Source organism: Carlito syrichta, unplaced genomic scaffold (assembly GCF_000164805.1).
Source record: "Carlito syrichta isolate Samal-C Ts95f unplaced genomic scaffold, Tarsius_syrichta-2.0.1 Scaffold314869, whole genome shotgun sequence".
Lineage (NCBI taxonomy): Eukaryota > Metazoa > Chordata > Mammalia > Primates > Tarsiidae > Carlito > Carlito syrichta.
In genome coordinates this window covers 393,665-404,903 of record NW_007258965.1, presented here as the reverse complement: position 1 = coordinate 404,903, position 11,239 = coordinate 393,665, and the positions used below count along the sequence as shown (strand labels likewise).

General features: G+C 51.8%; 1 protein-coding gene across 1 annotated transcript in view; it reads right to left on the bottom strand.

The window, feature by feature from the left end:
- The window catches only part of LOC103274750 (sialic acid-binding Ig-like lectin 7), a 37,417-nt gene that overhangs the window by 14,538 nt on the left and 11,640 nt on the right, over positions 1 to 11,239 (bottom strand). The window contains exons 6-10 of the mRNA XM_021705988.1: positions 11,016 to 11,131; positions 6,590 to 7,167; positions 6,117 to 6,389; positions 5,843 to 5,890; positions 4,693 to 4,956 (exon numbers count right to left, since the gene is read on the bottom strand). Of these exons, the coding sequence (XP_021561663.1) occupies positions 4,693 to 4,956; positions 5,843 to 5,890; positions 6,117 to 6,389; positions 6,590 to 7,167; positions 11,016 to 11,131 (1,279 nt within the window). The remainder of the gene's footprint in view (positions 1 to 4,692; positions 4,957 to 5,842; positions 5,891 to 6,116; positions 6,390 to 6,589; positions 7,168 to 11,015; positions 11,132 to 11,239) is intronic.

Below are 11,239 nucleotides of genomic sequence, written 5' to 3'. Positions count from 1 at the left end.
GTCTGGGTGGGAGGAGGGGGAATTCTGGGAGGTGGGACCTCCTTAGACCCATGTCAGGTTTTCTTAAAACTTTTTGGGGGGATAAATATAAGCCATCAGAATTAAAGTGCCCCCAAAAGAACAGCTCAGTGATTACACAAATGAACATCATTCAAGAATTATAAACTTGCAAATACCTGAGGATCACACCCCATCCCCTTTCTTACAGGCCACACCCCATGCCCTCCTGAGGAACCCCCAGCCTCACTTTAATGCTCGTTGCCTCCTTGCTTTTTAGTTGATCATCTGATCACACTGTCTTGAATTCTGTAGCCCTCCTGGGCCCCCCATTCTTGCACAATCCGTCTCTCCCCATAGAGGAAGTTGCAGCATCTCAGGGTCAGAAGACCTGGGCCATGGTGCCTCAGTGTGCTGGGGTTTCTGATTTGCATCGGAAAGCAGAAGAAAGGGAAGGAGAGGCACAGGAAAGCCACAGAGAATCTAACTGTGTGTAACAGAGGGACTTCTTACCCAATTATCACCTGAGATAGCTGAGAGGCCCTCTTGTCCCCATTTCCAATTAGCAGAAGAAGACATTAAGGTTCAGAGAGGCAAGTGCCATGATCTAAATGCTTGCTTCACCCTATAATTCATATGGTGAAATTCTAATCCCCAGGGTGATGGTATTAGGAACTGGGGTATTTAAGATGTGATTGGGTCACGATGATGGAGCCCCTGTGAATGGCACTGTGCCTTGTTAAGAGCCCCGAGGGGGCGTGTTTTCCCCTTACTCCACGTGAGGACACGAGAAGGCACCATCTGTGAGGAAACAAACTCTCTCTCTCTCTCTCTCCCTCTCTCTCTCTGTCTCTGTGTCTCTCTCTCTTGGCTGGCACCTGGATCCTGGACTTCTCACCATCCAGAACTGAGAGAAATATTTTTCTGCTGTTCATCATCCACTCAGTTTCTGGTGTCTTGCTGTCACACCCTGAATGGACCAAGATGGCAGATGACCTGCCCCAACCACACAGACACCCTGTCTCATGCTCTGGGGTCTGCCCAAGGTCCAGGTCATCTCTCTTGTCTGTGCTGGATTGACTTGTTGGAGAGGGAAGGCTTAGGTTGATCTCAGAGAGGAGGACAATCAAATCTCTCTGATCAGATGAGGAAAAACATTTCACTTATTCACTCCCTCATTCCTTCATTCACTCAGCATCCAGGTATTGAGCACCCATGCTGTGCCCTGAGGTGTCCAGCACATGGTGAGTAGGACAGACCCAGGTCTTGCCTTTGAGGAGAGCAACATCTGGCTGGGAAACAGAAAAGTCACCTGACCTTCCCAATGCCAGAGGGCAGGTGGTTGTGGTGGGGGAGACACAGACTGGACATGGGGGTTTTGCTCTTATGAGGTGGAAGGGGAGTTTTCAGGAGACAGTGGGCAGAGGGGACATGGTCAGGACTCAGGCAGTCACAGGATGTGGATTCCCAGGATCCTGGAATTCCTGACTCGGGGACTGTGCTCTCAATCCCTCTCACTCCCCCATGATACCGCAGACCCTCAGCAGATTCTGAGTTCTGCCCTCTGTAGGTGACCACCCACCTCTGCCCAGACAGGGCCAGGCACTGCCCACAGGGGATGCTCCCTCTGCCCAGGAGAGACTCTGGCTCCTGGGGATGCCCAGGCGAGGGTGGTGGTGCTTTCCACGGTGCTGACGCAGAGTTGAACTCTGACATTGGAGATATCTGCAGCTCTGCGGAGGGGCCTGATCACACAGAGCAGGGGCTCCAGGTTGGAGTGAGATGGTCACCATGTCAGATGTGCTGGGGAGAGCCCAGGCCCATCTGCAAAGAGGCACTGGGAGAAAGGTTGGCACCAGTTTCTTCTTTTTGTCTTTCTGTTCGCCTTCTAGGAGGTCTTATAAACACTATCACAGAAACAAAAAACTGAATACCAGATGTTTTCACTCATAAGTGGGTCCTGGTCATTAGATATCTGAACACTAAAGTGGGAACAACAGTCGCCTCATACTGCTAAAAAAGGGAGGGAGGGAAGGGGGGATAAAGAACAGACAGCCTCACACTGGGTACCGTGTCCACTACCCTCCAGGTTCTTGCGTGACATCAGAGTCCCATGCTGTCTGCACTGTCCTCCCCACTGCTCCCTCCTCCTGCCTCCCTCTGCCTCAGACTTGGGCCTCTGGGCTTGTCCACAGCTCCCAGGTCTGCTGCTACCCTCTGGGCCCTGCACTCCTGCTCCCTTTTCCCTCCTCCTGGGGGACCTTTCTCTTAGGCAGACCCAGAGCTGCTTCCTCACCTCCTCCACATCATAGCCCAGACATCACCCCCTCACACTGTCATATACAGAACTGTCCCCAATCTGTCACAACCTCCTTTTCCTGTTCTCTGTTAACAGGCTGGAGGAGACTGAGGGCATGATTTTTATCCAAACACATTTTATCATTCCCCCGCCTTTTATTTCATTGTTATTTTTTCCTGGTCTCCAGAATGACAGCACCTTGATGACAAAGATATCTTTTGCTTTCTGTTTTAATACTGGTAAAATACATGTCACATAACATTTGCCATTTTTGATGGTGTATAGGGTCCAACTGAGTGGCATTAAGCACTTTCGAATTGTTGTGCAGCCATCCCCACTGTCTACTTCTTGAACTTTCTCATCATCCTAAACAGACACTCTGCACCCATCGCACAATCACTCCCCATCCCCCCCACCTCTCTCCCCTGTCCCTAGCCTCTGGTTCACATGCTACATTTGTCCTGATGTATTTACCTATTCTAGGCAGGTCACACAAGCAGAACCACTATTCATTGTTTTGTGTCTGGCTTCTTTCACTTTGCACATGATTTCAAAGTTCACCTGTGGTGTAGCATGTATCAGAATCCCATTCATTCCTTTTTAAGGCTGGAGAATGTCCCATGTTATGGATATAGAACCTTTTTTCCATCTGTTCTTTGGTCCATGGACACTTGGGTCTCATCCACATTTCAGGGCCTGTCAATAATGCTGCGATGGACACTGCTGCACAACTGCCTGCTTAAGTTCATGCTTTCAGTTTTGGGGAAACATCCTGGAGTGGAATAGCTCGGTCATGTGGTGATTCTATGCTTAACTTTTAAAGAGAACGCGACTTTAAAAGAAAACTTTTAAACGTTTTCCACAGGGTTACACCATTTTACATGCAGCAAAAAGGCTTCAAATTCTCCACATCTATGCAGACAATGAGGAGTTGTTTTGGTTCTTTTAATGTCTTAATTTCAGACTCCTCTCCTGTGAGTGTGAAGTAGTATCTTCCTTACATTTTGATTTGCATTTGTCAGATGACCATTATTGTCGAGCATCTTCTCATGTATTCCTTGGCCATTTGCACATCATCTGGGAGCAGAGTCTAGCAGGGAACAAACTGTGCATAGCTCTCTGTCCAGGCGATGATACCTCACTCTTCAAGAATGGAGGGAAATATGGCCCTTCAGACTGTGGGGGACCAGGACAAAGAGGCATCTGGAAGCACACTCTGGAGGCCTGTGCTGGGGAGAGAGGGAGCCAGGAGGGGAGGTGGGTTCAGTGACCAAAGAAGAGGTGAGGCCACAGGAATGACCAGGGTCAGGAGAGAGAAAAAGGTGCCAAAAGGAGCTGTTATTAAAGGAGGGATGAGAGTCAGGAACGGAGGGGATCTGGGGAAGGAAAGGAGGTCAAGGTTAGAAACACACCCTGGTTCTGGCTTTAGAGATGGGGCTGCTGTGTCATCAGTGGGATGAGGGTTTCAGTAGGAGACACGGGTTTGGGGAGGAGGATGGGTGGCTCAACTTTGGCCACGCTTAGTAAAGCAATCCTGGAGCCACCTGGGGGAGGTGTCCAGAGGGATGTTCGATGGTGAGACGCCCATGACATTCACCTGAGAGATTAACTCTTGACTGTGTTTGCACCCTCCACACCTGCTGCTGCCAGTGTCGCCTTCCTCTTGCGTGCCATCACTCTGAGTGAAGAGACTAGAACCTGTCAGTGTGACCAGATCAGGGTCAGAGGGCAGAAGACTCACCCCTCTGTTCCATGTTAAGAGGTTGGAGGAGGCTGAGAACAGAGAGCTGGTCAAGTCCCCTTGACAAGAGCAGAAACCTCCCAGAAACTCAGCCAGAGTTGAGGACAGACAACTGTTCACACATGTGGATTCTCTCCTCAACTCAACCTCCTGCCCCTCCCCAGGCCCTTTGACCCATTCAGTCCCCTCCAACTCTAGGACAAGGGGCTCAACATCATGTCCCTCATCCTCCCCATACCTCCCCCTGTTCCCTGGGGCAGAGCTCACTTGAGGAAGACAAGGCAGAGGCAGAGAAGCAGGATCTTCACAACCAGTACCCCAATAGCCAATAGAAACACCTCTGATGGGGGCCCTGATTTCCCTGTGGAATAATGATGTGAGAACAATTCATCTGCTAAACCACAATCCTGAGATCTTCTTCTCTTATTGAGATGTGGACATTAAGTCTCCAGAACCTTCTTGAATGTGGGACGTGATCAGTCTGGGCCTCACCCTACTCCCTACCAAGACTGTTCAGCAGTGAACAGAGGACTCATGCCCCATGGAAATCCAGGTCTCACAGCACACCCCAGTCCCCTGCTGACCCCAAGATGGGGCTTGCTCAGAGACCTGGGAGTTGAAGGTCATTGGAAGGGGTCCAGTGTGCAGCCTTGACACTCACCCTGTAGGGAGAGGCTCAGGGAGACGTGCTGAGAGCCCAGAGGGTTCTGAGCTCGGCAAGTGAATTCTCCTTCATCCCCGAGGTGCACCTGGGGCAGCTCCAGCACTCCAGGATTCAAGGGCTGTGAGGGGCTCAGGGTCAGGCTCCCCCGGGTCCAGCTCAGCCTGCCTGGAGGGTTGCTGTTGACAGCACATACCAGTTGCAGAGACTGTCCTTCTAGGACCCGAAGAGATGAATCTTCTCTCAGTGTTTTGGATGCTGGAGAGAAAGAGATTGAGGGTCAGAGAAACAGAGATCCACAGAAAGAGAAAGACACAGTAAAGGACAGCTGAGGGGGAGCTGGCACACAGAGACTGAAACACAGGAAATGCACACTATCACCCCTCACTGTTGAGAATATCAGACTTGTCCACCCTTCATTAATAACTCCTTGGCCATATTTCTCAAAATTAGAAAAAACATATGACCCAGACACATTGCATTTAACAACTGATTGTACGGGCTTGGGTACACACGTGTGGAAGCAGATAGATTATTTGCTTATGTGTGTCTGTGGGAAAACACACTTAATGCCCTGGCTCCCCATGAGGAGAAGATGTTCACAGATTCAGGATCCATCTGTTTCATGGGCACCACACAGTCCTGGAGGAGGGTGAGGACAGTCCATCCCACTGATGTCAAACAACTTCTGAGATCCTTCAGGTGAACACACTGAGACTCAGAGCAACCTGGACAGACACAGATCGATTCTGGGGAGGGGGTTGGGCATCTGGGAACTGACTCTGCTGTGTGTTTAGGATTGTAGCCCATGTGACTCAATCATCTGTCCAGAAAGACTTAGGTCAGAACTACTGTGGGAAATTAAAGTCGGGGCAGGAGGCACGCTCAGGAGACAGGTAATGAAGCACTAGAGTAGTCCTGATGTGTGAACATCTCTCTGTCCTTGCTGTGGGCCAGGAGGTATGTGTGTGGAGGAGTCTGAGGGGGTAGAGGGGTGGATGGAAAAGATGCTCAGGGGCCCTGAGACTAAGGGTAGGGAGCGACTCTGGGTTCACCTGGTGACCAAGTGAGTCCAGGATGAGGAGGGTCCCTGCACTGAGCTGAAGGCCCTGTTCCCCCACCCAGGGAGGGGGTTCCATCCTACTTGTGTCATCTCCTTGGTAGACAGTCACCGTCAAGTTCTGAGGAGCATCTGGACAGAAAGACAGGACAGATCCACATCACTGTGGGGATGGTGGACAATGGCCCTCTCCCCAGAGCGTCATGGACAGGGAAGATGGAGCCTGCATCCTTCTGACCCTCCACTCCCAGCCCAGATTCTAAGATGTAGAACACTTTTTCCAGCCCTGATTCCCATTCCACTGCCTCAAAGACCCCCTCCCCTCACTCCCAGTCAGGGGCCTGGGTCCAGCTCTCACAGGACACATTGAGATGGATGGTTCTCGTCCCAGTCACACCAGCCCCAGGCAAGGTCACTTGACAGGTGAGGCTGGAGTTGTGGTCCTGGGGCTGCGGAATGAGTGTGAGCACTGAGGAGGCAGTGCTGATGGGGCTCTGGGGGGACACAGAGGTCCCCATCCAGGAGATCATGGGGAGCCTTCCCTGTTCACAGGCCCAGGACACAGAGCAGGTCAGGTTCCTGGGGTGGCCGGACTCCAGGATCCCTGGGTTGAGGATGTAGGGAGTCAGATCTAATGAGGAGAGGAAGCACATAGGATCAGGAGGGAGGGTCCGAGGTGTGGCCTTGGAGAAGCTCAGGCTCTGGTCCAGCTCCTCCCCTGGAGCCCAAAATGCTTCACTCCAACCCCCTCCCAGGATGGGGTCCTATCCCAGCCCTGCCCTGTGACCCCACAACTTTCCCCTGTGGCCACTCCTGGAGCCTGAGCCTTACCTGTTACAACCACAGAGAGCTGGGGAAAACTGTAAGTGTATTTCAACTTTCCTTTTTCCACCCGAAAGAGGTATGTCCTCTGGTCCGTCTTCCTAGCGTCTCTGATGCTCAGGGAGCAGTTGTTGGTCTGTGGGTCCCCGAGGAGGTAGAATCGGCCCTGGGTCTCCTCCTGCAGTTTTCTACCTGGATTGTTCGTGGCCACTGGAGCATCCAGGTTCATCTTGGCCCCTTTCTGGAACCAATAGCCATATGCTGTGTCAGAGTCAGTCTTTCTGTCCTGGGGGTAGGAGAAGGAGCAGGGCACAGAGACACACAGGCCCTCCTGCACTGTCACTGGCCCCCGGACATTCAGTGTGTAATCATCCTCATTCAGCCCCTGTCCCTCCATTCCCTCAATGCCCCAGAACAAAGGCAGCAGCAGCAGCCGCCGCAGCATGTCTGGGTTGGGAGGTTGCAGGGCCGCTGGGAAAAGCTTCATCTTCAGGGCTCTTCTCTCAGGAACTAAGAACTCAAGACTCAGAGGAGGCCCCACAGGAAGATGGGGCAAGGTCAGAGCAGTGACCTCATCAGAGCAGGACCTTCACACCCAGACACTGTCAGGGCTGGGACCGCCCTTGGAGATCAACCGTCACCACTCATGTCTAGTCCTGGGGACCCAGAGGTTGTGAGAGACTCACACAAATTCATACCCCATGCCGGGCTAGACCTCCATCTCCTGCCTTCTGGTCGTGGTCATTCCTCTGAGATGACATTTTCTGCAAAGTGAAAATACCTCCCATCTGGCCAGACCCCTGAGACTCCCCTGAGACTTTCATGTCAGTAGAGATCAGGCCTGTTGAAGGTGGGAAATGATGAGGCCCAGGAGGGATGACAGACAACCTCTCCTTCCTCCCTCAGCATCCATGAGGTGGGCTTCCCCTCTCTGCATGATGATGTCAACACACTAGAACTGGACACTGTCCCCAAGGAGTCACCGTTCAGCGAGGAATGAGCAAGTCTCCTGATGTCTGAGCTCTCCCAACAGGAGCTTCAGTGGGAGACACACAGTCGGGTTGGGAGACTCTTCCCTGATTGTAGGTTGGGTCTCAGAAGGACTGAGCAGGGGACGTGGGGCTGTGGAGCTGAGGGTTCCGTGTGCCAACACACAATAAGGACACCAGGGGAGCCCAGCTCACAGGGGAGTCTGAGGTGGTGACAGTCATGCAGCGGGATTTGGAAAGGAAGGATGTCATAAAAAAGGGCAGAATTCAAAATGGGAAGTTTGCCATGGTACTCACTTAACAACAATGACAAAAAAAACCCAGAAGATAAGAATGAAAAGGGGAAACACACAAAAGCCACAGAGATCTTCCTGTTTGCAAAAGAACTTATGACACACTCATGACCCAGATAAGCTGGGAGGTCCTCTGGCCCCACTTTCCCATTTTTCAGAAGAAGATACCAGGGTCCAGAGTGGCAAGTGCCATGATATAAAATTCATAAGGTGAAATTCTAACCCCCAGGGTGATGGTATTAGGCATTGTGATCCTTTGGGCTGTGACTAGGTCATGATGGTGCAGCCCTCATAAACGAGATCTCTGTCCTTATGAGATAGCCCTGAGGGAGCATGGTTGTCCCTCCCACCATGAGGATAGGAGAAGGTGCCATCTGTGAGGAAGGAGGACCTCACCAGACACTGACTCTGCCTGCAAGTTGATCTTGGTCTTCCCCACATTTCTTTAACTGTGGGAAATAAGTTCCTGGTGTTCCTAAGTCACCCGGGTGGAGGTCTTGCTGTCACAGCCTGAAAGGATTGAGATGGTGAGTGACCTGCCCCTACAACACAGCTGCCCTGTCTTATGCTCTGGGGTCTGCCAGGGGCCATGTCATCCCTCTTGTCTGCACAGGATCGAGTTGGCTGGAGAGGGAGGCTTGTATTGATTTCAGAGGGAAGAATTTTCAAGTCTCTCTGATCAGATGAGGACATACACTTCTTTCATTCACTCCCTCATTCATTCATTCACTCAGCATCCAGGTATTGAGCAACCATGCTACCTCGAGGTGACCAGCACCTGATGAGTAGGAAAGACCCAGGTATTTCCTTTGAGGAGAGCAACATCTGGCTGGGAGACAGACAAGTCTGCCTTTCCAATGCCGGAGGGAGCCACAGACTGGTCATGAAGGGGGAGCCACAGATTGGTCATGGTTCTCTTCCTCTTATGGAGTGGAAGGGGAGTCATTAGGAGAGAGTGGACAGAGTGGATGTGGTGGGGACTCTCAGGCAGTCACAGGATGTGGATTCCCTGGACCTGGAATTCCCAATTCCTTGTGCTCTCAATCCCTCTCACCCTCCCACAACACTGAGGACCCTAGGCAGCTACCAAGTTCTGCCCTCCATATGGGACCACCCACCTCTGTCCCAGCAGGGTCAGGCACTGCCATAGAGGGCGCTCCTTCTGCAAAGGACGGACTACTGGGGAAGCTCAGGCAAGGGCGGTGGTGTTGTCCGTGGTGCTGACACAGAGTTTAGCCCTTTCTCTGGAGATGTCTGCAGCTCTGCAGAGGGGTCTGGTCACACAGAGCAGAGCCTCCAGGTTGGATCCAGATGGTCACCATGTCAGATGCGCTGCGAAAGCCCAGGTCCATCTGGGAGGGAGCACTCGGGAGAGGGAAAAACCACTCTTTCTCCTCCTTGTCCTCTTTTATACCTTTTTGAATGTCCTGTGCACAATGCCAGGCTGCTGTCACTGAAACAAAGGCAAGGAAGGGGAAGGCTCTGAGCTGTCCCTCTAGATACGTGTTGCTGTGTTATCTTCCAACGTCTCTGACTGAGAGGGGCAAACCTCTCATCAGGTAAAGGAGGCATCCAACACTCAGAGGAGGAGCTGGAGGAACTCGGCTCCACAGACAACACTCCACAATCCTACACCTATCCAAATGGGATGATCTTCTCATTATAGGATGGAAATTATTTTTGTTTAGTCGGAGTATCACTCTGTTGCCCAGGCTGGAGTGCAGTGGCACACTAACAGCCAGCACAGCCTTGACCTGCTGGGCTCAGGTGATCCTTCCACCTCAGCCTTCTAAGCAGCCAAAACTACAGGCACGAGCTACCACGCCCAGCTAAATTTTGATTTATGTAGAGAAGACGTCTCGCCAAGCTGTCTCGGTTGGTCTTGAACCCATAGGCTCAGTCAATCGACTTGTCTCGGCCACCCAAATTGCTGGGATTACAGGCTGAGCCACCAAACCCAGCCAGGATGGAGTTATTATTATCTCCACTTCTTGCCTCTGAATGGGACCCATGACTGCTTTCACCAGTGCAACATGGAAGACAAGGTGTCCTGAGACTTCTTGGTTCAGACATTAAGAAGACCTGGCAGTTTCCCACCTGCCTCATGAGTCCCTGGGCTTCTGTGTAATTCAAGTGCTGTGTGGGAGAGATGCTACCTGCAGGAGTACTAGGGCCAATGGCATCCAGCTCCATCTGGCCCAAGGTCTAAATGCAATTGTTTGGAAGAGCTCAACAAAAACTAGGGAAGAAATTGCCCCGCTGGGTCCCAGTTATTACAGCATCCCATAATAGAGTAAGATTATCAGCTTGGCCACTGAGTCTGGGAGTGGCTCAATGCGCAGCACAGATCACCAGAACAGTGGCCACAGAAATCAAAGCTCACAGAGAAGAGGTGAAGTGTTTGGGAGTTACTCATCTGACTAACTGTTCTCCCTGCTGTATTTAAAGGATTGCCTTTCAGAGGAGTCTGAAGCCTTTGCTGAAGACACTGGTGCAGGTTGGAAACACATTGCCCACATCATGAAGAGTGATCAGGGGAGTCGGGGTGACACAGTCATACTCATATCTTCAGTGTCCACCTGGCTCCTTGGGAGACTGGGCTGAAGGGTCAGCTGGACTGGAATGAGCCCACCTAGTAGGAGTCTGGGGCAGCTTGTCATCTGGTATGTTGTGGACAGGGATTTCTGTCACTAAGTGCAGCACGACCCTCCTTCACATGTGTGCCCCTGAGTACACTGGGCCCAGCTTATCCCCAAGTCAGTGGTATACATGCAGACCATTAACAGCACAGATTTACCAGTGAAAGGCAAGTGATGGTGTGGAGGAGTGCATATATGGGGAGGGGGCAGGTAGGACACAAAAGAGCAGTTGGTGGGGTGTGAGTAGGGTTTCCAGGAAGAGGCTTATAGTGATGTCCCTCCATCTTGCCCCTTGGGTCAGTAACCTCACCTCAATTCTGTCTTGGGACAGAGTGGCTCATTCAGCTACTCAGTTCTGCTTCCCTGGGGCCTCCCAGGCAGAGCCAACAGGATCTCAGATCAGATTTATTAGGCCACTTTAATTCTGATTCCAGGTGGGGCAGGGCAGCTCAACCCCACTGGAAACTCAGAAACCAATCACTGGGTTTTTCTGGAAAGAGACAGGCCTGCTCACCTGGTGTGGTAGATCCAGGTGGGGCCACAGGAGAGGAGGAAGTCAGGCTTCATGAGGGCCCCCTGAATCAGAATGAGGGTCTGCGGCCAGGAGCCTGCCTGTCTCCAGTCAAACATCTATTCAGGAGATGTTTCCCTAAAAGGGGAGAAGAGGAAGAGGTTCTGTTCCCAGAACTGAACCCCTCCACAGCCCAACACCTGACCAGGCCGACCACCCCAGCCCCT